This window comes from Rattus norvegicus, chromosome 1 (genome assembly GCF_036323735.1).
Source record: "Rattus norvegicus strain BN/NHsdMcwi chromosome 1, GRCr8, whole genome shotgun sequence".
Lineage (NCBI taxonomy): Eukaryota > Metazoa > Chordata > Mammalia > Rodentia > Muridae > Rattus > Rattus norvegicus.
In genome coordinates, this window is record NC_086019.1 from 230,584,777 (window position 1) to 230,607,751 (window position 22,975).

Below are 22,975 nucleotides of genomic sequence, written 5' to 3' on the forward strand. Positions count from 1 at the left end.
TGGACAGCTGGCTTTCATCTGCTACCACCCACAATTTGCCACACATACCCTCATTGACCTTTAACAGGCACAGAAGATAACCGAAGGTGTTTTGTGAGGTGAGCAAGTCTGATACTTCTCATTAGAGCCATGGCATTAGTTAAAATATCTACAGGAGCAAGAACACAAGACCAAATGTAGATGGGTGACAAGATGATGCACTACAGCCCACAGACTTCCCTTAGCTTGCAAAATCCTTATTGTTTAATTGCTTGTCTCCTATTTTTTCTGAGGCTGTGGGGGGTGCTATTTTCTTTCCCCATGTCCTTGGAGCTAAAGCATGGATACAACATACCACATCGCATGATATTATCTAAATATGAGTGATTCAAAGAAACAAATAATTTCAAATGAATCTCTTCCCTGGCAACAATAGAAGTACCTATTATTAAGACAGGTCTAGCCACTGACAGCCAAGGGGTATCCATATTATGGGTGAGGGGAGAAAGTTTATGTGCTACCTCCCATTCTAAACCATCCTTTCCCTTTAAACTGCGTGTGGCTCTAGATGCAGTAGTTACAAGTCTGTAATCCTGGCATTTGGGAAGTAGAGGCAGGAGGATCAGGAGGCCAAGGCCATTCTTGGTAGCATGGCAAGTTGGAGACCAGCCTGGATTGCATGAGATGCCATCTTCCCCTGAAAATCTTATGTTGAAATGATTGAATGCTCTTGTCATTTCTTCCTGCATTTACCTCCTGATTAAGTCAGATGAAATTCATTAGCTGATCAGCGGCTTCCAAATACAGGGAGCTTTTTAGAGACTACCTCCTAAGATGATAATAAGTACATGATGGAGAGCGAAGATGAATGGCAGGACAATTTGAATCTGCAGTTAATCCTGATCCAAGGTCAGTACGCACTCAACATCCCTAGCAGCTTTGTAAGCGTTCTCCTCTCCTATCAGGAGCACGATGATGCTATGAGCCAAAATTTTTCCTTTCTGTTTTGCCCTTAAGTCATTCTGGAACATTCAGACCATCACTTAAACCCTCTGCATCTCACCACCTCCCATTCATATTTACTCCATAAATATTTCTAAAATAGATAGGTGGATTAATTAACAGGCAATCAGATTCCCAACTTCTGTGCTTCAATTTCTTCCTCCACACAGTTAAGGTCAACCCCACCCAAATAATCTTGGATGACCTTTAGGATGGACAGAGTGCAGACAAAACATGTGTGTGTTGGGGGGCGTGTGTTATATATGCTTAAAGTGTGAAACACAGTGTACTGATTGATGAAACACTCTACCTTCAACTGGACCAGACAAAATAAAAACCAAGTTCTACTAATTTCTAGGTCCCTTCCTGATTTTGGGAAAGTTACCACATCCCACTGAGCCCTATTTGGTAAGATTTATTGCAGCATCTAAAGCATCCTACAATGACGTTATCTCATTGCTCTTACAGAGAGTGCGCAGCTGTAAGGTGGAGAATGGATGAGGGAAACAAAGCTGGGAGAAGGAAGCAGCTTTGATGCTGATATTAGCAGCTGAGGATGGGTCTGTCTGCTCTCCAGTCTTAGTCACCTGACTGAGGTGCTGCCACAGCAAACGCCCTCGTCCTCCTCTGGCTACCTAAGCTGGAAGGCAAGGAACCAACCTGAAAACCTCACCCCCATAATTAACCAGTAACCAAGCAAATGTCAGTTCTTTCTCATCAAGAACCTGCATCCTTCTCTTTCTCATGCTGCCATTGCTCTTGTCTTGCCTTGGTATATTCAAGAGCCTCCCGATGATGGTCTCTGTTGTCGACTAGTTTTGTGCTTTCTTAAACACAAATATCTTTGTTTTCCCCAGTGCTTGAAAACCTTTCCCATCACTGACATGACCAACCCCAAATTCCTGAGGCCCTGTTCCCTCAGCTGTCATGACTGCAGACTTGCTCCAGGATAGATCATGCTCACTGTGCCTCAGGATGCCCTATGTCCTCTGCTGAAGACTGTCCTTTTCTCCCACTGATCTCGAAGCTCAGGTGTCACTTCTACATGGAAACCCTTCCCAGTCTGAGTTACACTGCTGCCACGCCTAACACACAGCAGCTTGCAGGCCGGTCCATCTATTAGTCCAGCCTTCCTTCTCTCTTGCTTTTCTCCAACTAGAACCCTTCCAGAGTCTGCTCACAAGGTGTGGGATGAAGATCCTAGAGAGGACATTCTTCCAGCTCTTGACTTTGTCCCTTCTAGACTAGCTTTGTGCTTGCAGCATAGGAATCACCCAGAGACTATAAAGATGAAAATTAGCTCATTGAGATCCTTTAAGACATTGTTTAGCATCATACCGGTCTTGGACTCCTTTCCCGTAGAGTTCATGCCAGGTGAACAAATGGATTTCTTACTCAGGAACTACTAGCTAAGTTTTCTGTAAATTTTAGCTGAGACTATTTTGTACCAATATGCCAGTATTGATTACTTTCCCAGCCTCAACTATCAGACAAATGAGCCTGTCTTTTGCATCTACACTACCAATGTCAAACTTCCTGGTACAAAGTAGGCAATCATCCTGTGGGTTTGTTGGAAGAATTTTCCTCAAGCCTAATAACTTTTGGAAGTCATTTAAAAGAATAAAGCATTTATGTTTAAGTATTACTTTAAGTAAATCAAAGCACAAACTCAAATATAGACAACAACAAAGGTTTCTGTGATTCTAGAAAGTTCCTATTTTCTTTAAATCATAGCTCTCTCTACCTCTATCTCTGTGGATAGAAACCAGCTGAAGACTTGAAGTGATTGTAAGTACTTTCCAAATGACAACCATATACCTTATAATATTATAACTACAGATTCACCCCAACATAGGCCCCACTCTCCCTAACTCTGTGTATCCTCTATGCTCTGTGTCTTTTATTCCACTGATCTCAGGTGTTACCTCTACCTGGAACTCTGGCACGGGACATAAGGAAATGACAGGTGTGTCTGAACTCCCCCATTGTGACAACTTGAAAATCTTTACTACTCATCTTGGGCTCTGTTGTGGTTGCTTTTTAAATGAAGATTGCTTATGTTTTTGGTGTGCTGTTTGATGTTTTGCTATCCTTAAATACAGCTAAACTCACAAAAATCTTCCCACTGTTGCCTTTTATTTTGGGGGGGGGTTGAATACTCATGATCTACTCTCTTAGCAAATGTCACATGTGAAATCCTAAAGTATTAACTACATCCCCTTAATGGCACAACAGAAGAATTCATTCATTCTTCAGGTTAGAAATTTTGTACCTTGGATCAACATTGTTCCATATACTCTACTTTCTAGGCTCTGGTAACTAACATTCTACACTCTGCTTCTAGGAATTCAACCTTTTAGATTTCACATATAAATGACACAGTGCCATACATTTTTGTGTGTCAAGTTCACTTAACATGATGCTCTCTGATTTTACCTATGTTTTCAAAATTTCCATGTTTAAGGCTAAATAATACTCCACTGTACATTTTCTCATTTACACCCATCAAAGAATTCTTGAGTTGGTTCTATGTTTTTGCTTATTGTGGATTATTTTGCAATAAAATCCAGTGTATAGATCCCTCTATGAGATATCAATTCATTTTCTTTGGATATATACACAAAAATGGGGATACCACATCATAGAACAGCTGTATTTGACAAATCTTGCATAATTTCTGCACTGTTTTTCACAATAGCCTCTGGACTTTACATGTCCAGTGGCATGTAGAAGTTCCAGTTTCTCCATATGTACAGCCAAACTTGTCATTTTGTCTTTTGGCAATATCCATCTTAACAGGAATAGATGGTATTTCATCATGGTTTTGGTTGTGTGTGTATGTATGCATGTGTGTGCATGTGCATAAGGAGGCCAGAAGACAACCACAGGAGCTAGCCATCTTGTTTGTTGAGATAAGGTCTCACCCATTAGACTAGCTGGCTAGCCTCTGAGTTCCAGGGGGTGCTCCTTTATTGACAATGAGCACTAAGTGTCCTATTGTCATTGACCAATGAGCTCCAAGTATCCTCCTGTAACTGACCAATGAGCTCCATGGATCCTCCTGTCACAGACCAATGAGCTTCAGGTGTACCCATTGAAACTCATCAATGAGCTCCAGGAATCCTCCTATCACTGAGCTCCAGGGACTTTCTGTCTCTACCTCCTCAGAACTGAGATTATAAGCACATGGCACCATACCCAACTTTTTACAAGTATACTAGAGATCAAACTCAGGTAACTCATGCAAACACTTTACTGACTGAATCCTCAGGCCTTGGATTTTAGTTTTTGTTTTCCTGATTAGGCAGGTCGAGCACCTTTTTATATACCTATAGTGCATCTATATGTCTTTAAAAATGGCTGCTGAAATTTGTTGCCCATTTTATTTTATGTTTTTAAATTTTTCTTCACTTTCTTTTTTTTGTTGCCATTTTTTTTTTATTAACTTGAGTATTTCTTATATACATTTCGAGTGTTATTCCCTTTCCCGGTCTCCGGGCAAACATCCCCCTCCCCCCCTCCCCTTCCGTATGGGTGTTCCCCTCCCCACCCTCCCCCCATTGCCGCCCTCCCCCCAACAGTCTAGTTCACTGGGGGTTCAGTCTTAGCAGGACCCAGGGCTTCCCCTTCCACTGGTGCTCTTACTAGGATATTCATTGCTACCTATGAGGTCAGAGTCCAGGGTCAGTCCATGTATAGTCTTTAGGTAGCTTGTTGCCCATTTTAAATGGTAAAAGTTTACTAATTAATTCGGGTGTTAACTCTGTGTCAGATAAGACTTATAAACACTTTCTCATTTTGCTGGTTATTTATTTTGCTGTGCATTAGCTCATTAGTTTGATGAAATATCATTTACTTAATTTTGTTCCCATTGCCTATACTTTTATGTCCTATTTACCAAGTTATTGTCAAGACCAAAGTCAAGGGATTTTTCTCCTGTGTTTTCTTCTGGGATTTTCAGTTTCCAGAATTATGTAAGTCTTTAGCCCATTTTGAGTTATTCTCTCACCCACCTAATATATTAGTTTATGAGTCTCTGACATTTGACCTGCCTGCATCTCCACTTAGCAATGGCAAAACTATTCCTATAGATCTAATATTGGCAGCAATAACCACATACGCTTAGAGATATCAAGATTTTCGATTATCTATCTCTGTAGACTCAAGGCTAACAGCACAGAACAGCCACTTTATTATGTCTGATTATTTGGTGGGGATTGGGCTCAGCTGGGTTTTCTGTTCCATGTGATGTCAGAACCACTGTGCTAACCAAGACAGCTCACTTTGACTCTTGGTAATTTTTCTTCTTATTATGTAAGAACTCAGCAGGAGGTGTCGATACAGCTTGTTGTCTCACCTCCTTGGACTGCTATATGCATTTTAAGCTTCCCAGCATCAGCTGGAGTCCAAGAATCAGAAAGTAGAAACTGTTGTTTTATAAGGTCTGAAGTGGGAAGTTTGGAATCTCATTTCTACAACACTTTGTCATGACCATCGCAAAGCCAGCCCAGCAGCAGAGGGAGGCAAACAACTGCTGACTCTTTTCTGTCACATACAGAGAGAGGAGGAACTACTGCAGCCACCTGAAAAGCTGACAAGCACAATAGGCAATCAAGGATGCCTAACTCTATCATCTTGATTACCTCGTTGAGCATATCTGAAAACCCAAGAGGTCCAACTTTGCTGCTGGAACTCGAAAAGCTACTGTAATGGATTCGGATGTAGAAGCTAAATGGGGAACAAGGGGCAGTGTGACTCAGCCATTTGTCAGCAGTTACATCAAACCTCTAGATCCAAGAGACACTATATCATGTGCTTTGACATAAATTCTGTTATCAAATTATTTGAATTACCATGCAATGATAGCAAATGGAACAAGTTATTGCTAGGTGCTAAAACATTCCTTGCCAAGATACAGAACCCAAATTCCATATTGAATTAGGACTTGTACCACTACCCCAAATATGGCCATAAGGAAAAGCATCCCACTGATTTGGCACCATATACCTCAGTCAAGAAGGGGTACAAATAGTAATTAGTTGACTTTAAAGCAGTTTCAGCAAATTCAGTCAACTAGAAAGGCACCGTCATTCAGTACACCAGGCAACCAACTCCAGGCCCAGAAGGATAATCACATGATCCTTGCCTTATGGGAGAAATTAACTAGCTAGAGTCTGTTTGTCCGAGTAACCAATAACCCCATTGCTTAAAAACAAAAGAAGAATTTTATTTGAACTTTAGAAGCTTAATGTTCACAATAGTTAATTGTATGTTAACTTGTCTGGACCAATAGATACCTAGAGAGTTAGTACAACACTATTTCTATGGATGCCTGTAGGGCTGTCTGTGAAAGAGATTAGCATTTGAATGAGACTGAGTAAGGATGCTCCCTACCTCTGTGAGTACACATCTTCTAGTCTAAGGATAGACCTAACAGAACAAAAAGCAGAAGGACCATATCCGTTCTCCTTTTGCTGGGATGTCATGGTCTTCTACCCTCAGACACTCAGAGATTCTTGTCCTCAGGACTTAGGATTCTGACTTATACTCCATCCCCATTCCAAGTTCACATGCCTGGAGAACTGGACTCAGGAGTTATACCATCAGCTCCCATGTACAAAAATTATACCAATGGCTTTTCTGGTTCTGTGGCTTGCAGAGAGCAGGATTTCCTGAACTCTATGTGAGCCAATTCCTGAAATAAAATATCATATCCTCATGTACAAACAGTGCCCCAGGGCTCATTGCCTAATGTAGCAATCATTATCCCCATGTATACAAAAGAAAACAATGTACAGAGAACTAAAGTCTAAGTCAAAATTCTAATTGTTCTACCGTTCTGCTGAGCAACACACACCTCAGACCATAAGTTTTGGTGTTAATAAATTATTAATTTATTATTGTGTGTGGATGGCGGATGTGCTTGCATGCCATGATATGTTTGTCGACATCCAAAGACAACATCCAAGAATCAGTTCTCTTTTTCCATTATGTATATCACGGGAATTGAACACAGGTCATCCGATTTGGTGGCAAGTGCCTTTGCCTGCTGAGTCATTTCACCAACATCTAAATGTCTCACCTCAGGTCATGGCTTGTTATTAAATACCACCTGTGAGAGTTTGGATGTATTAATTTGGTGTCTGTGCATATGTTTTACTCTCTACAGAATGCAAATGATGAGATTGATTTAGAGAACTCTTAGGAGAGATGTATTAACGTATACAAAGCCATTTGGAATAGTGTTGATACATAATTAGCTATTTGGAAATTGTTTTAGTCAGGGTTTCTATTCCTGCACAAAACATCATAACCAAGAAGCAAGTTGGGAGGAAAGGGTTTATTCAGCTTACACTTCCACATTGCTGTTCATCACCAAAGGAAGTCAGGACTGGAACTCAAGCAGGTCAGGAAGCAGGAGCTGATGCAGAGGCCATGGAGGGGTGTTACTTACTGGCTTGCTTCCCCTGGTTTGCTTAGCTTGCTTTCTTATAGAACCCAGGACTACCAGCCCAGCAATGGCACTATCCACAATGGGCCCTCCCACCCTTGATCACTAGTTGAGAAAATGCCTTACAGCTGGATCTCACGGAGGCATTTCCTCAAGAGAAGCTCCTTTCTCTGCGATAGCTCCAGCTTGTGTCAAGTTGACACACAGAACCAGCCAGTACAGAAATATTTGCTTGCATTAGTTTTACTCTCATACATATAAGTTATTGGAGCCCAACTCAAACTTGAGTAATGAAGGGAAATCCTAGCATATACAACAGGACATCTTCAGAGTGCCCATTTTCAAGATCTACTTAACTTTTACAGATAGCTGTTCCCCCAGGAGCAAGATGTCCTTTGAACTTGAAACTGGAGCAGGAAAAGGCAATGCCCCTCCCCACACCCACACACAAACTCCATTTACTATTTAGCATGTTCTCTAAAAGTCCCAGTCTGGATCATGTGACCAACACCTGGGCTTGGGGGAGGGTAAAGGGAAGAGACTCAACCCAGCCATCACATGACCCAGCTGAATTATAATGGATGGAGGCAAAGGCTGCCCAAGAGAACAAGCCTGGACACACAAAGGGCAAAGGTCCTGAGGAGATGGAGATGAGGGTGAGGTTTAGACCTGTTTCCCTTCTATTCTGTGACCTTGTCATGATTTCTTTATTATCTACTCCACATCTTCACAGGGACTTATTTTTTTTTACAGTGTTTTCTTTCTCAAAAAATGTTCAGCAACTAGATGCTATTTCACCAAGAGACAAGCCATCGCACAGAAAACAGGTGAGAAAACAAATGCCTTCCTTCATCCTTTCAGAAGGGAAAAGACAAAGAGAACAAAAACATTCTTGTGATTTATATGCAGTCCCCCTTTCCTCCCAAGAGTGCAACAGATTTTAGAGGTGCTGGCTGCCTCATGAGAGGAATGAACGACAAGAATTACAACTGTGGTCTGAGCTTGCTGCCACTTCTGTAAAGAGCCCACTTCACGCACATGGAGAGGAGCTTCCTGCTAATAATGGACACTTAACTGCCTCACCTACCTTTTGGTCTCATTTAATCTGCCTATTTAGATACCTTTCCCCTTGCAGCCATCAAATTAGCACAGGAAAAGGATTTTACAGATCATTTGGTTCAAACCACTCATGTTCCAGATGGAAGCCAGAGAGGTTTATTAGCCAAGAGCAAGGTCACCTAGTAGGTTCTGGGCAGGCCCAGAAGTAGGTCCCAGGTTCCCTATATATACTGTACTTGTTCTGAGAAGTCATTTGTGCCAAAAGCTACCCAGTGACCAATGTACTGTTAATTTTTTCTTCTATACTATGGAATCAAGACATATTTATTACAAAGTTTCAATAAATATGCACCAATCACTGTCACAGGAGGCATAACAATGACAAGCCGCAGGACTCAGAGCTGACCTTGTGCAAAGTCTTCTTTGGGTATTTCTCTACTCAGCAATGGGTGCTCAGAACTAGATTTCTTTCAACTAATGCCAGCTCCTGTGGACATACTTCTCACTCACAAATACCTTGTGCCAGAATTGAATTTTCTCTATTCAAAAAGGGAGAAAAAAGAAGAAAGGAAGGAAAGAAGAAAGGGAGGGAGGGAGGAAGGCAGTAGGTAGGCAGCCCTGATTTCTCCTATGACCTCTTATCACAGGACTACACATAGTTGTGTATTTGTGTGTAGATGTGTGTGTGTGTGTGTGTGTGTGTGTGTGTGTATTCTGATAGCTAAGACCTTCACATAAAATGAGTTTGTATTAGATAACCAGATAGTCAACGGCCCACTTACAAGTGAGTTAGTTGCTCATTCCTGATAAATAGTACATCCAAATTAAGTTAATTTACTTTAAAGGCAAAGAAAAAACTTAAGTCAGCATATTTGGCAATGCATGCTCCCCTTCTCTTCACTATGTGTATTAGGAACTGTGCCTTCCCACCACTGTCTTTACCTTGACTGTATACATGGAATAAAATTAACATATAGTCAAGATTGTTTCTCAAATACCAGAAGCAAAAGAGCACTATCTTTGAGCATCCTTAATTTTTTAACCCTCCCATTACTGGTCATGGCCAATGCCTTGGGAAACTCTTGGGTAAGAAAGAATATGGCTGGATCTCAAGGGAAATACTAGATAATTCAGCCTCTAAGTCTATGGATATCATTTCAAGTTTATGTCTTTGGTCTCAATTATAGTCTCCATCTAACTGCTTTCTTGTGTTTCTCTGGATCCTCGAAGGGAACATAGCTGACAGTAAAGTATGTTTATTAAAGGGGGAGTTTTAGATTGTTTTACAGGATGTGACCGTAGTTCAACAATGGCTCTTACGTTGGAGAGGGGGACAATCAAGTAGTTGCTCAGTACAGGAAGCTGGAGGTCCCAGTGGTCCCAAGATGTAGCTGAAGGCCTGAGGGATTCCTAGAGAGATGCAGGGGCTTGGTCTGTATTAGAACCCCAAAGAAGTTGGTTCTCACATCAGTGAAGGACAGACTCTGATAGATATTACTCCCAATTGAAGATGGGTCTTCCTGCCTTGAATGATCTGATCAAGAAAATCTCTCACAGGAGTGCCCATCAGTTTGTTTTAGTTGATTACAGATACCATCAAATTAACAAATCAAGACTAGCCATCACATTTCTCCATGACAATCTTTCCTCAGCCCATGGCATTTGAAGAACACATTACTCAGAGAGCCTCTTTCCCTAGCTAAAGTCAGTAGTGTTACAGCAGCGGTAGGAAATACTATAGTTGTTCTTATATCCAGTATTTCATTGAGATATCTGCTACCAGTTTATGAATAAATAGTGTTTTCTTCATATTAGTGCAAAGAGCTGCAGCCACCATGGGTTGAGTTATGGGAAAATGAAGCAGACAGACCAACACCATTATAACATAAATGGTATTATCTAGAAATTAAGGTAACAGTGGGCCCTAAAGAGTAAAGCTATATCCATGTTCTAATTTTTTTCCTAAGAGGTAGCATGAAGTTTAAATTTACATTATGGATACAGCTTTTCTTTTATGAGCTGAAGTACATTATTTTGGTCCATTGAGCAAACTCATTCTTATTCATTGCCTTTTAAAGTTGACATTTAACTTCCACAGCTGTACTGCTAGCAAACAGCAAAAGAATTTTTAATATTCAAGAGAGTAGATTTCAAACTAGCATAGAATTCTGCTGTATGTGGCATCCTGTAATTAATACATTCACTGAAAGGAAGAATTACATATGGAATTAGTTGAAGAGGGTTGAAGTTGCTCACATATTTATTTACTTGCTCATACCCACAAATCAAATTACACAAACAAGAAAGTCTTGCAATCCAAACCAGTGCTGATTTCTAGAAGACTCGGGTTTGAAAGCATTTACTAAAATAGATTTGAAAATATTTGAATCTAAAAGGCCTTGAATCCCTAAATCAAATAAGATAGGAATTCGACATTTCTCCTCCCTTATAGTCTGTGGTGCAAGCATAGAAATAAACAATGTGTTGAGATGTAGCTGTGTCACAGCTATAGCATCTCAGGTTCTCCTCAGCCCAGAACCCATAGGGGATGGAGGTGTGGCAGCCTTGCCCTTTAGAGCAGGGAACTTAGCAAGAAAGACAGGGATCCAAATTATTATATGAAAACATGACCAGTGCTTAACAAAAGAGGAGCACAGTGCTGTGGTTACCTACAAGGAAGTACCTAACTGGGGGAGACACAAGGAAGTCACAGACTGGGGGAGACAGTGTAAGAAGGTGATTAGTGGAGACTGTGGTTTCAGAGTTAAACCTGAAGATGTACATTAATCCTGCTTCCTCAAAGACGCCATTACAACTTCAGAATGTATTTAGGAATAGACGTGGGCACACACACACACACACACACACACACACACGCACACGCACACGCACACGCACATGCACATGCACACACACGCACACGCACACGTAACAGCAATTAATGGGGGGGAAAAGGCCATAAATTTGAAAGAGAGCACAGAGTATACGGAATTGTTTGGGGGGAGGAAAAGGAAAGAGAAAACAATGCAATTATATTAAAATCTCAAAAAATTAAATAAACTTTAAAAAATTTTATTTTTAGCATCTTTTAGAAATTGGAGCTCACAGGAAATCAGAGAACAGAAGAGACAGGAGAAACAACCTTTTAGAGCTCAAGAGGAGAGGAACAGTTGATCCCCGGTTTAGAAACAGTAATCCAGATCAGCAAAGAAGTTGGGAGAGCTATTTGCTTTGCTGTAACGCTCCAACCCCTCCCTCCTTCCTAGCCCCATCCCTCCTCAGCAAGAGATGCTCTCACTGGAAAGGGTAAAGGAGAAAGTCTTTGGTCAACGTCAATGACACAATCTGGTGACTCTACAGTGTAGGTTTAGTACTGATGTCCCAGTAAGATTACCCTTGTCTTCCAAGACAAAGGGCTGTCACCCACCAGCTGAAAGACTGGGAACTTCCTCTACATGCTGCTTTGAAAGAATGACCTATCCCTCCAGGGAAGCTGCAAGCCAGAAAGCCTCAGGGCTTCGGGTCCCACCACTAACCACAACCCAACCCTAAATGGCCAAAGACCGATGGCCAGCTTAGAAAAATGCCTCCAGGATTGACAATTCACAAGTGAAAAACTGGAAAATAATATATGTATTTTACATGCAGGAGAAAGAAGACCAAGAAAAGTAGTTATTAATATCCCAAATGCCAAGAAAGAAGTCCTGCGGGTGTGAACTCGGGTAACAAAAGGAGAATTCAAAAGGAAGGAAAATAGATGTTACAAAATAAAACAAAGTAAGAGAGGAAGAAATGCCAAGAAAATCAGAGGGTGCAGGCCAGCAGCGCCAACTCCAAATAAATGATTTGCAGGACGAGGAAGAGAGAAAGTGGAATAAACCCCTAAATGTTCCTCATTTCGAGTGAGTTTATAGAGTAGAGCATCCAGCAGAGTGGTCACAAGGCCAGCATCAGTACCATTGTGAGTCCTGTACTACACAAGTAGAATCTTCTCATGCTCCCGAGTGCATTCCTATGTGTTTAAACATTATGAACGATGTGTCTTCTTCAGAAAGATGAGTGGGTCAGAATTATTTTTAGAATGACAACTCTTGCTAATCTCAAACAAAGAAAACATCCATGTCTTTCTGTATGGTGGATTCTCTTTGTTCACTGTCCTGCTCCTTCCTAGGACACTGCCACAAATGCTCAACTAGCAAATACCAAATGCCGTGTATCGCGAGAGGAAATGCAGGTTAGAGTCGCGCAAGCCCCTGGTGGGTTTGGGTTTGGTTCGTTCCTATTTTGTTTGTGTTAGAGACAGAGTCTGGATGGCTTCCAACATGCAATCCTCCAGCCTCTGCCTCATAGCTCGCTATGATTACAGGTGTGAAAGAAACACCTTGAAGCCTCTGGTCACACTTGATCAACACACAGTCTTACTTCATATGCCTGCTTAAAGACACCTCATTTAGAATATATTTGTGGTTCTGGAACAAATTGTTTTGGAAATGGTGATTCTTGCTAACCTCAAATAAGTACATTTCTTTTTTTTTTTAATTTTTTTTTTTTATTAACTTGAGTATTTTTTATATACATTTCAAGTATTATTCCCTTTCCCGGTTTCCGGGCAAAATCCCCCTCCCCCCTCCCCTTCCTTATGGGTGTTCCCCTCCCAACCCTCCCCCCATTGCCGCCCTCCCCCCATAGTCTAGTTCACTGGGGGTTCAGTCTTAGCAGGACCCAGGGCTTCCCCTTCCACTGGTGCTCTTACTAGGATATTCATTGCTACCTATGGGGTCAGAGTCCAGGGTCAGTCCATATATAGTCTTTAGGTAGTGGCTTAGTCCCTGGAAGCTCTGGTTGCTTGACATTGTTGTACTTTTGGGGTCTCGAGCCCCTTCAAGCTCTTCCAGTTCTTTCTCTGATTCCTTCAACGGGGGACCTATTCTCAGCTCAGTGGTTTGCTGCTGGCATTCGCCTCTGTATTTGCTGTATTCTGGCTGTGTCTCTCAGGAGCGATCTACATCCGGCTCCTGTCGGTCTGCACTTCTTTGCTTCATCCATCTTGTCCAATTGGGTGGCTGTATATGTATGGGCCACCTGTGGGGCAGGCTCTGAATGGGTGTTCCTTCAGTCTCTGTTTTAATCTTTGCCTCTCCCTTCCCAGCCAAGGGTATTCTTTTTCCTCATTTAAAGAAGGAGTGAAGCATTCACATTTTGATCATCCGTCTTGAGTTTCGTTTGTTCTAGGGATCTAGGGTAATTCAAGCATTTGGGCTAATAGCCACTTATCAATGAGTGCATACCATGTATGTCTTTCTGTGATTGGGTTAGCTCACTCAGGATGATATTTTCCAGTTCCAACCATTTGCCTACAAATTTCATAGACTCGTTGTTTTTGATAGCTGAGTAATATTCCATTGTGTAGATGTACCACATTTTCTGTATCCATTCCTCTGTTGAAGGGCATCTCGGTTCTTTCCATTTTCTGGCTATTATAAATAAGGCTGCGATGAACATAGTGGAGCACGTGTCTCTTTTATATGTTGAGGCATCTTTTGGGTATATGCCCAAGAGAGGTATAGCTGGATCCTCAGGCAGTTCAATGTCCAATTTTCTGAGGAACCTCCAGACTGATTTCCAGAATGGTTTTACCAGTCTGCAATCCCACCAACAATGGAGGAGTGTTCCTCTTTCTCCACATCCTCGCCAGCATCTGCTGTCACCTGAGTTTTTGATCTTAGCCATTCTCACTGGTGTGAGGTGAAATCTCAGGGTTGTTTTGATTTGCATTTCCCTTATGACTAAAGATGTTGAACATTTCTTTAGGTGTTTCTCAGCCATTCGGCATTCCTCAGCTGTGAATTCTTTGTTTAGCTCTGAACCCCATTTTTTAATAGGGTTATTTGTTTCCCTGCAGTCTAACTTCTTGAGTTCTTTGTATATTTTGGATATAAGGCCTCTATCTGTTGTAGGATTGGTAAAGATCTTTTCCCAATCTGTTGGTTGCCGTTTTGTCCTAACCACCGTGTCCTTTGCCTTACAGAAGCTTTGCAGTTTTATGAGATCCCATTTGTCGATTCTTGATCTTAGAGCATAAGCCATTGGTGTTTTGTTCAGGAAATTTTTTCCAGTGCCCATGTGTTCCAGATGCTTCCCTAGTTTTTCTTCTATTAGTTTGAGTGTGTCTGGTTTGATGTGGAGGTCCTTGATCCACTTGGACTTAAGCTTTGTACAGGGTGATAAGCATGGATCGATCTGCATTCTTCTACATGTTGCCCTCCAGTTGAACCAGCACCATTTGCTGAAAATGCTATCTTTTTTCCATTGGATGGTTTTGGCTCCTTTGTCAAAAATCAAGTGACCATAGGTGTGTGGGTTCATTTCTGGGTCTTCAATTCTATTCCATTGGTCTATCTGTCTGTCTCTGTACCAATACCATGCAGTTTTTATCACTATTGCTCTGTAATACTGTTTGAGTTCAGGGATAGTGATTCCCCCTGAAGTCCTTTTATTGTTGAGGATAGCTTTAGCTATCCTGGGTTTTTTGTTATTCCAGATGAATTTGCAAATTGTTCTGTCTAACTCTTTGAAGAATTGGATTGGTATTTTGATGGGGATTGCATTGAATCTGTAGATTGCTTTTGGTAAAATGGCCATTTTTACTATATTAATCCTGCCAATCCATGAGCATGGGAGATCTTTCCATCTTCTGAGGTCTTCTTCAATTTCTTTCCTCAGTGTCTTGAAGTTCTTATTGTACAGATCTTTTACTTGCTTGGTTAAAGTCACACCGAGGTACTTTATATTATTTGGGTCTATTATGAAGGGTGTCGTTTCCCTAATTTCTTTCTCGGCTTGTTTCTCTTTTGTATAGAGGAAGGCAACTGATTTATTTGAGTTAATTTTATACCCAGCCACTTTGCTGAAGTTGTTTATCAGCTTTAGTAGTTCTCTGGTGGAACTTTTGGGATCACTTAAATATACTATCATGTCGTCTGCAAATAGTGATATTTTGACTTCTTCTTTTCCGATCTGTATCCCCTTGATCTCCTTTTGTTGTCTGATTGCTCTGGCTAGAACTTCAAGAACTATATTGAATAAGTAGGGAGAGAGTGGGCAGCCTTGTCTAGTCCCTGATTTTAGTGGGATTGCTTCGAGTTTCTCTCCATTTAGTTTAATGTTAGCAACTGGTTTGCTGTATATGGCTTTTACTATGTTTAGGTATGGGCCTTGAATTCCTATTCTTTCCAGGACTTTTATCATGAAGGGGTGTTGAATTTTGTCAAATGCTTTCTCAGCATCTAATGAAATGATCATGTGGTTTTGTTCTTTCAGTTTGTTTATATGATGCATCACGTTGATGGTTTTCCGTATATTAAACCATCCCTGCATGCCTGGGATGAAGCCTACTTGATCATGGTGGATGATTGTTTTGATGTGCTCTTGAATTCGGTTTGCCAGAATTTTATTGAGTATTTTTGCGTCGATATTCATAAGGGAAATTGGTCTGAAGTTCTCTTTCTTTGTTGTGTCTTTGTGTGGTTTAGGTATAAGAGTAATTATGGCTTCGTAGAAGGAATTCGGTAGTGCTCCATCTGTTTCAATTTTGTGGAATAGTTTGGATAATATTGGTATGAGGTCTTCTATGAAGGTTTGATAGAATTCTGCACTAAACCCGTCTGGACCTGGGCTCTTTTTGGTTGGAAGACCTTTAATGACTGCTTCTATTTCCTTAGGAGTTATGGGGTTGTTTAACTGGTTTATCTGTTCCTGATTTAACTTCGATACCTGGTATCTGTCTAGGAAATTGTCCATTTCCTGAAGATTTTCAAATTTTGTTGAATATAGGTTTTTATAGTAAGATCTGATGATTTTTTGAATTTCCTCTGAATCTGTAGTTATGTCTCCCTTTTCATTTCTAATTTTGTTAATTTGGACGCACTCTCTGTGTCCTCTCGTTAGTCTGGCTAAGGGTTTATGTATCTTGTTGATTTTCTCAAAGAACCAACTTTTGGTTCTGTTGATTCTTTCTATGGTCCTTTTTGTTTCTACTTGGTTGATTTCAGCTCTGAGTTTGATTATTTCCTGCCTTCTACTCCTCCTGGGTGTATTTGCTTCTTTTTGTTCTAGAGCTTTTAGGTGTGCTGTCAAGCTGCTGACATATGCTCTTTCCTGTTTCTTTCTGCAGGCACTCAGCGCTATGAGTTTTCCTCTTAGCACAGCTTTCATTGTGTCCCATAAGTTTGGGTATGTTGTATCTTCATTTTCATTAAATTCTAAAAAGTTTTTAATTTCTTTCTTTATTTCTTCCTTGACCAGGTTATCCTTGAGTAGAGCATTGTTCAATTTCCACGTATATGTGGGCATTCTTCCCTTATTGTTATTGAAGACCAGTTTTAGGCCGTGGTGGTCCGATAGCATGCATGGGATTATCTCTATCTTTCTGTACCTGTTGAGGCCCGTTTTTTGACCAATTATATGGTCAATTTTGGAGAAAGTACCATGAGGAGCTGAGAAGAAGGTATATCCTTTTGCTTTAGGATAGAATGTTCTATAAATATCCGTTAAGTCCATTTGGCTCATGACTTCTCTTAGTCTGTCGACATCACTGTTTAATTTCTGTTTCCATGATCTGTCCATTGATGAGAGTGGGGTGTTGAAGTCTCCCACTATTATTGTGTGAGGTGCAATGTGTGTTTTGAGCTTTAGTAAGGTTTCTTTTACGTATGTAGGTGCCCTTGTATTTGGGGCATAGATATTTAGGATTGAGAGTTCATCTTGGTGGATTTTTCCTTTGATGAATATGAAGTGTCCTTCCTTATCTTTTTTGATGACTTTTAGTTGGAAATTGATTTTATTTGATATTAGAATGGCTACTCCAGCTTGCTTCTTCTGACCATTTGCTTGGAAAGTTGTTTTCCAGCCTTTCACTCTGAGGTAGTGTCTGTCTTTGTCTCTGAGGTGTGTTTCCTGTAGGCAGCAGAATGCAGGGTCCTCATTGCGTATCCAGTTTGTTAATCTATGTCTTTTTATTGGGGAGTTGAGGCCATTGATATTGAGAGATATTAAGGAATAGTGATTATTGCTTCCCTTTATATTCATATTTGGATGTGAGGTTATGTTTGTGTGCTTTCATTCTCTTTGTTTTGTTGCCAAGACGATTAGTTTCTTGCTTCTTCTAGGGTATAGCTTGCCTCCTTATGTTGGGCTTTACCATTTATTATCCTTTGTAGTGCTGGATTTGTAGAAAGATATTGTGTAAATTTGGTTTTGTCATGGAATATCTTGGTTTCTCCATCAATGTTAATTGAGAGTTTTGCTGGATACAGTAACCTGGGCTGGCATTTGTGTTCTCTTAGGGTCTGTATGACGTCAGTCCAGGATCTTCTGGCCTTCATAGTTTCTGGCGAGAAGTCTGGTGTGATTCTGATAGGTCTCCCTTTATATGTTACTTGACCTTTTTCCCTTACTGCTTTTAATATTCTTTCTTTATTTTGTGCGTTTGGTGTTTTGACAATTATGTGACGGGAGGTGTTTCTTTTCTGGTCCAATCTATTTGGAGTTCTGTAGGCTTCTTGTATGTCTATGGGTATCTCTTTTTTTAGGTTAGGGAAGTTTTCTTCTATGATTTTGTTGAAGATATTTACTGGTCCTTTGAGCTGGGAGTCTTCACTCTCTTCTATACCTATTATCCTTAGGTTTGATCTTCTCATTGAGTCCTGGATTTCCTGTATGTTTTGGACCAGTAGCTTTTTCCGCTTTACATTATCTTTGACAGTTGAGTCAATGATTTCTATGGAATCTTCTGCTCCTGAGATTCTCTCTTCCATCTCTTGAATTCTGTTGGTGAGGCTTGTATCTACAGCTCCTTGTCTCTTCTTTTGGTTTTCTATATCCAGGGTTGTTTCCATGTGTTCTTTCTTGATTGCTTCTATTTCCATTTTTAATTCCTTCAACTGTTTGATTGTGTTTTCCTGGAATTCTTTCAGGGATTTTTGCGATTCCTCTCTGTAGGCTTTTACTTGTTTATTAATGTTTTCCTGTGCTTCCCTAAGTGTGTTCATGTCTTTCTTGAAGTCCTCCAGCATCATGATCAAATATGATTTTGTAACTAGATCTTGCTTTTCTGGTGTGTTTGGATATTCCATGTTTGTTTTGGTGGGAGAATTGGGCTCCGATGATGGCATGTAGTCTTGGTTTCTGTTGCTTGGGTTCCTGCGCTTGCCTCTCGCCATCAGATTATCTCTAGTGTTACTTTGTTCTGCTATTTCTGACAGTGGCTAGACTGTCCTATAAGCCTGTGTGACAGGAGTGCTGTAGACCTGTTTTCCTCTCTTTCAGTCAGTTATGGGGACAGAGTGTTCTGCTTTCGGGCGTGTAGTTTTTCCTCTCTACAGGTCTTCAGCTGTTCCTGTGGGCCTGTGTCTTGAGTTCACCAGGCAGCTTTCTTGCAGCAGAAAATTTGGTCTTACCTGTGGTCCCGAGGCTCAGGTTCGCTCGTGGGGTGCTGCCCACGGGCTGTCTGCAGCGGCAGCAACCAGGAAGACCTGTGCCGCCCCTTCCGGGAACTTCAGTGCACCAGGGTTCCAGATGGTCTTTGGCTTTTTCCTCTGGCGTCCGAGATGTGTGTGCAGGGAGCAGTCACTTCTGGTTTCCCAGGCTTGTCTGCCTCTCTGAAGGTTTAGCTCTCCCTCCCACGGGATTTGGGTGCAGAGAACTGTTTATCCGGTCTGTTTCTTTCAGGTTCCGGCGGTGTCTCAGGCACAGGGGTCCTGCCGCTCCTGGGCCCTTCCCCACGGGAGCCCAGAGGCCTTATACAGTTTCCTCTTGGGCCAGGGATGTGGGCAGGGGTGAGCAGAGTTGGTGGTCTCTTCCGCTCTGCAGCCTCAGGAGTGCCCACCTGACCAGGCGGTTGGGTCTCTCTCTCACCGGGTCTGGGAGCAGAGAGCTGCTGCGGGCCGGGATCCGCGGGTGTGGGACTTCCGGTAAACACAGAACGTGCCCGGTCCTAGAGAAATTCTGCTTTCCTGTGTCCCAAGCTCACCAGGCAGCTTTCTTGCAGCAGAAAATTTGGTCTTACCTGTGGTCCCGAGGCTCAGGTTCGCTCGTGGGGTGCTCCCCACGGGCTCTCTGCAGCGGCAGCAACCAGGAAGACCTGTGCCGCCCCTTCCGGGAGCTTCAGTGCACCAGGGTTCCAGATGGTCTTTGGCTTTTTCCTCTGGCGTCCGAGATGTGTGTGCAGGGAGCAGTCTCTTCTGGTTTCCCAGGCTTGTCTGCCTCTCTGAAGGTTTAGCTCTCCCTCCCACGGGATTTGGGTGCAGAGAACTGTTTATCCGGTCTGTTTCTTTCAGGTTCCGGCGGTGTCTCACATTTCTTTAACCATAAAAAAACACCCATGTCTTTCTGTACAGTCAAACTCAGGTGAATTTAACCACCAACTACTCTGTAATTCTTGCCTGAATGAAACTTCCTTAACATCTGGATCTTCTTCCCTCCAAAAGGCATGCTGCCGCTCTCTTGTACTTAAAAACAAGACACCACACCGGGTCTACATTTAGGCGGCTTTTTAAAAATGGGACTGACCAAGGCACGAAAGTTAACAAAGCACCACATTTAGCTACCTATGAAAAAGACACGTGCTCATGTGAGAGAGCCACAATAGCAGCACGTTATCTTTTTTTTTTTTTTTAACTCAGCTAGAAGTGTGTGCACCGATGACTTGGATTATCTACTCATGGGCAGATGATTTCATCAGCTTCACAGAGTCCTGATTATCTTCCTATGCATGGTTGTTTCCCCTGTTTTGGAGAAAGGTCTCACTATGTAACCCAAGCTGACCTGGAACAACAACACCTTCACCGGAGCGTCCCTAGTGCTGGCAATACAAGCATGTGCCAGCCTGCTATCATTTCAAGATTGCAAGTAAATGTTAGAGCGTAGGAGAATTCACAAGTAAGAGCTATTTCATTTATTGTGGTCATTACTGTTACTGTTGTCATTATTGTTAACTGATGCTATGCCTTTTTATGGACAAAAGTCCATTGCTATTAAGTCCCAGACGTCATGTAAAGGACATCTGGTTGACCTTGGGACATTCGTCACTTCAGTAAACTAAGCTCTTGGATCGACATTTCATATAATCAGCAGCAGTTTAGGAACAACTTACTGTTTTCTCGGATCTGGTGGGGGTTCCATAGAAGCTTCTCGAAAGCCTGAGGGAAGTAATTGAGGGTCACTGTAAGAGAAACAGTAGCAGACAGTCACATTTGACATTTCAAAGCTATTCAGAAGTAATTTGGGAACAACCTCTAGAAAAAAAAATATGTTTGCAATGTTTATATACTTTGAAAACAATAGTAAACCAATGAGAACTTTTATCATTTTTTGTCATTACTTTGGCTGCCATTTTTCAATAATTACAATAGAAAGCAAAGTCTATTCTATGTACTTCTCTAGAGGGGAGTTCTGTCTGGTGTAGGACAATAGGTATGACAAAACATAGCTCCTACCCTTTAAAGACTCTCTGTCTCTCTCTCTCTCTCTCTGGAGAAATGTCCACAAAGAAATGCCTGTGGAAGACACTTAAAATACTCCCACTGCAAGAACAGCAGAGCAACCAATCCTGATTAGAGTCCGATTGCCTAATTCTGACTGTCAGGCAACATTTCTAGACACATTTCATACTTTATTGCTTCTAAAGTTCAGAACAAGCCTCTGAAGTAAGCATTTAAATAATGCCCATTTTACACATGTACAAACAGGATCATAGATGCTGTTCACGAGTAAATTGTAGAAGCAATCTTCAAATAGTTAAGTAAGTAAGATTCAGGTAGTAAGAACCCTGAGCTAGAAAACTATCTAAATCAAATGTGAGTTTTAGTTGAATCATGAATAAGTCAAACCTTGATTGGTTAACAATTAAGGATGAAGATTTCTTTTGCAAACAGGTAGAGAGGAAGCAGAAAGCAGAGACGTTTGCAACCGTGACTGGGATGACTTGCCTCTTTCCTATGAATATAAACCCTGGGGTGTGTGTGTTCTACAAGCCAAAGAAGGGACAATAGATACCTTTCCAAAATCCCAAGGCACATTGTCTCGTCGTGTACCAAGGCCTTTTTCTTCTTCTCCAGGAAGTCCTTGTTTACCAAAACTTGGGACATCTGCTCTTGTGCTTCTGATACCCATCTCTGGAGAAATAGAAAACACACGCAAGAAAAATTAATCACCAAGGTCAGCCACTAAACCATTTCCCTACTAAGGCAAATTCTGACGTTAATTACTGACTCCGGGTGACATTTAAAACATGAAAAATAGCTCATAGCCACTATTTCATCATAAGTACCTGAAAATAGCGATTCCTATGTGTTGTTGGAAAATCAAAAGCAGTTAGTTTCTCCCATAGAATGGGAAGTACTCATTCAATTAGGTACTGACTCTTCCTAGTTTCCTTTTTTAACCCTTTCAGGACTGTTATGTGTTTTGTTTTGTTTTTTTAACTTCCCTAAGAAAATCCAAAAGGTTTTCAGGGTCTTCAAATGTCACCGTTACAATCAGTGCTGTCCACTCTCTTCCAAGGAGAATTTAGTGGACAATCAAGCAAGTACCAACGTGAGGGATCATTTGCAAATTACAAGGTACACTTACTTAGACCGTGTGGTGTGAGGAAGCATTGTGGGTAGAATCCAGGGGGCCTTAGAAATGGAAGTTCTTATTTCTAAGAGCAGGAGACTGTGGTGAGTTGAGGATTCAGTGCTTTGACCATACATCTGCAGACGACCAGGACGCTATAGACTCAGTACAGAGAGGCAGATTTATCACTAAGAAAATGCATTATTTTCCTAGCCTAGAAGACTAGATTTCCCAAGACAGCCAGTGAAACTCCAGAATATATTAAACCCCAAAGAATGTGTTATTTAAAAAAAAAAAACATGGAGGGAACGAATCTTTGGAAAGGTGAAGTCTTCTGCTGCAGATGTAACACAGCTATAGTTAAAGGCACAGTTACAGTACAATTTGGTAAGTAGGAGCTCTGCTGTAGCCACTCTAGGCAAGTTTAACCAGTGTCTCTGCTCATGGTTCCCTGATCTAGGCCACAGCCTTCTAGACTCTTGGCTTCTCAGACCACTGTTCTCAGACGACCACAACCTCCTGAATCGCATGGCCTCCCTAGAACACTTTCCCAACTCAGACCCATATGCTCAGTTATGTTTATTCCTGGATTTTCCTACTCACAAATTAGGAGCAAGGAAAACACCATTGGGCCTTATGTATCTTAACAAAAAGAAATAAATATTTAAATGTGTCTTAGGGGGAAGGTGAAAAGACATCATTTTGTTTGGAGGCATAAGATTTTAAAAACTAACTTCCCAGGGCTGGAGAAAAGAAGAGCTCAGTGGTTAAGAGGACTAGCTTCTCTTCCAGAGGATTGGGGTTCAATTCCTAGCACCCACATGACAGCTCACAATTGTCTATAACTCAAATTCCAGGGGATCTGGCATC

The 22,975-nt window shown here is 41.4% G+C and overlaps 2 protein-coding genes across 10 annotated transcripts in view; one reads left to right on the forward strand and one right to left on the reverse strand.

Annotated features, from left to right (window-relative positions):
• LOC120100003 (40S ribosomal protein S12-like) overlaps window positions 1–22,975 on the forward strand; it is a 673,396-nt gene that overhangs the window by 581,279 nt on the left and 69,142 nt on the right. The gene's annotated exons all lie outside the window — the stretch shown is intronic.
• Cfap95 (cilia and flagella associated protein 95) overlaps window positions 1–22,975 on the reverse strand; it is a 111,151-nt gene that overhangs the window by 26,448 nt on the left and 61,728 nt on the right. For 5 of the 9 annotated variants that reach the window (XM_063271673.1, XM_063271678.1, XM_063271664.1 and 2 more), the window contains 3 exons: window positions 21,545–21,663; window positions 20,643–20,711; window positions 19,393–19,849 (listed from right to left, as the gene is read on the reverse strand). In XM_063271673.1, coding sequence (XP_063127743.1) covers window positions 19,402–19,849; window positions 20,643–20,711; window positions 21,545–21,663 — 636 coding nt within the window. In that variant the 3' untranslated portion in view covers window positions 19,393–19,401. Of the gene's footprint in view, window positions 1–19,392; window positions 19,850–20,642; window positions 20,712–21,544; window positions 21,664–22,975 lie in introns of those variants that run through there. The other 4 variants (XM_039087954.2, XM_063271670.1, NM_001109164.1 and 1 more) reach the window with 2 other exon arrangements.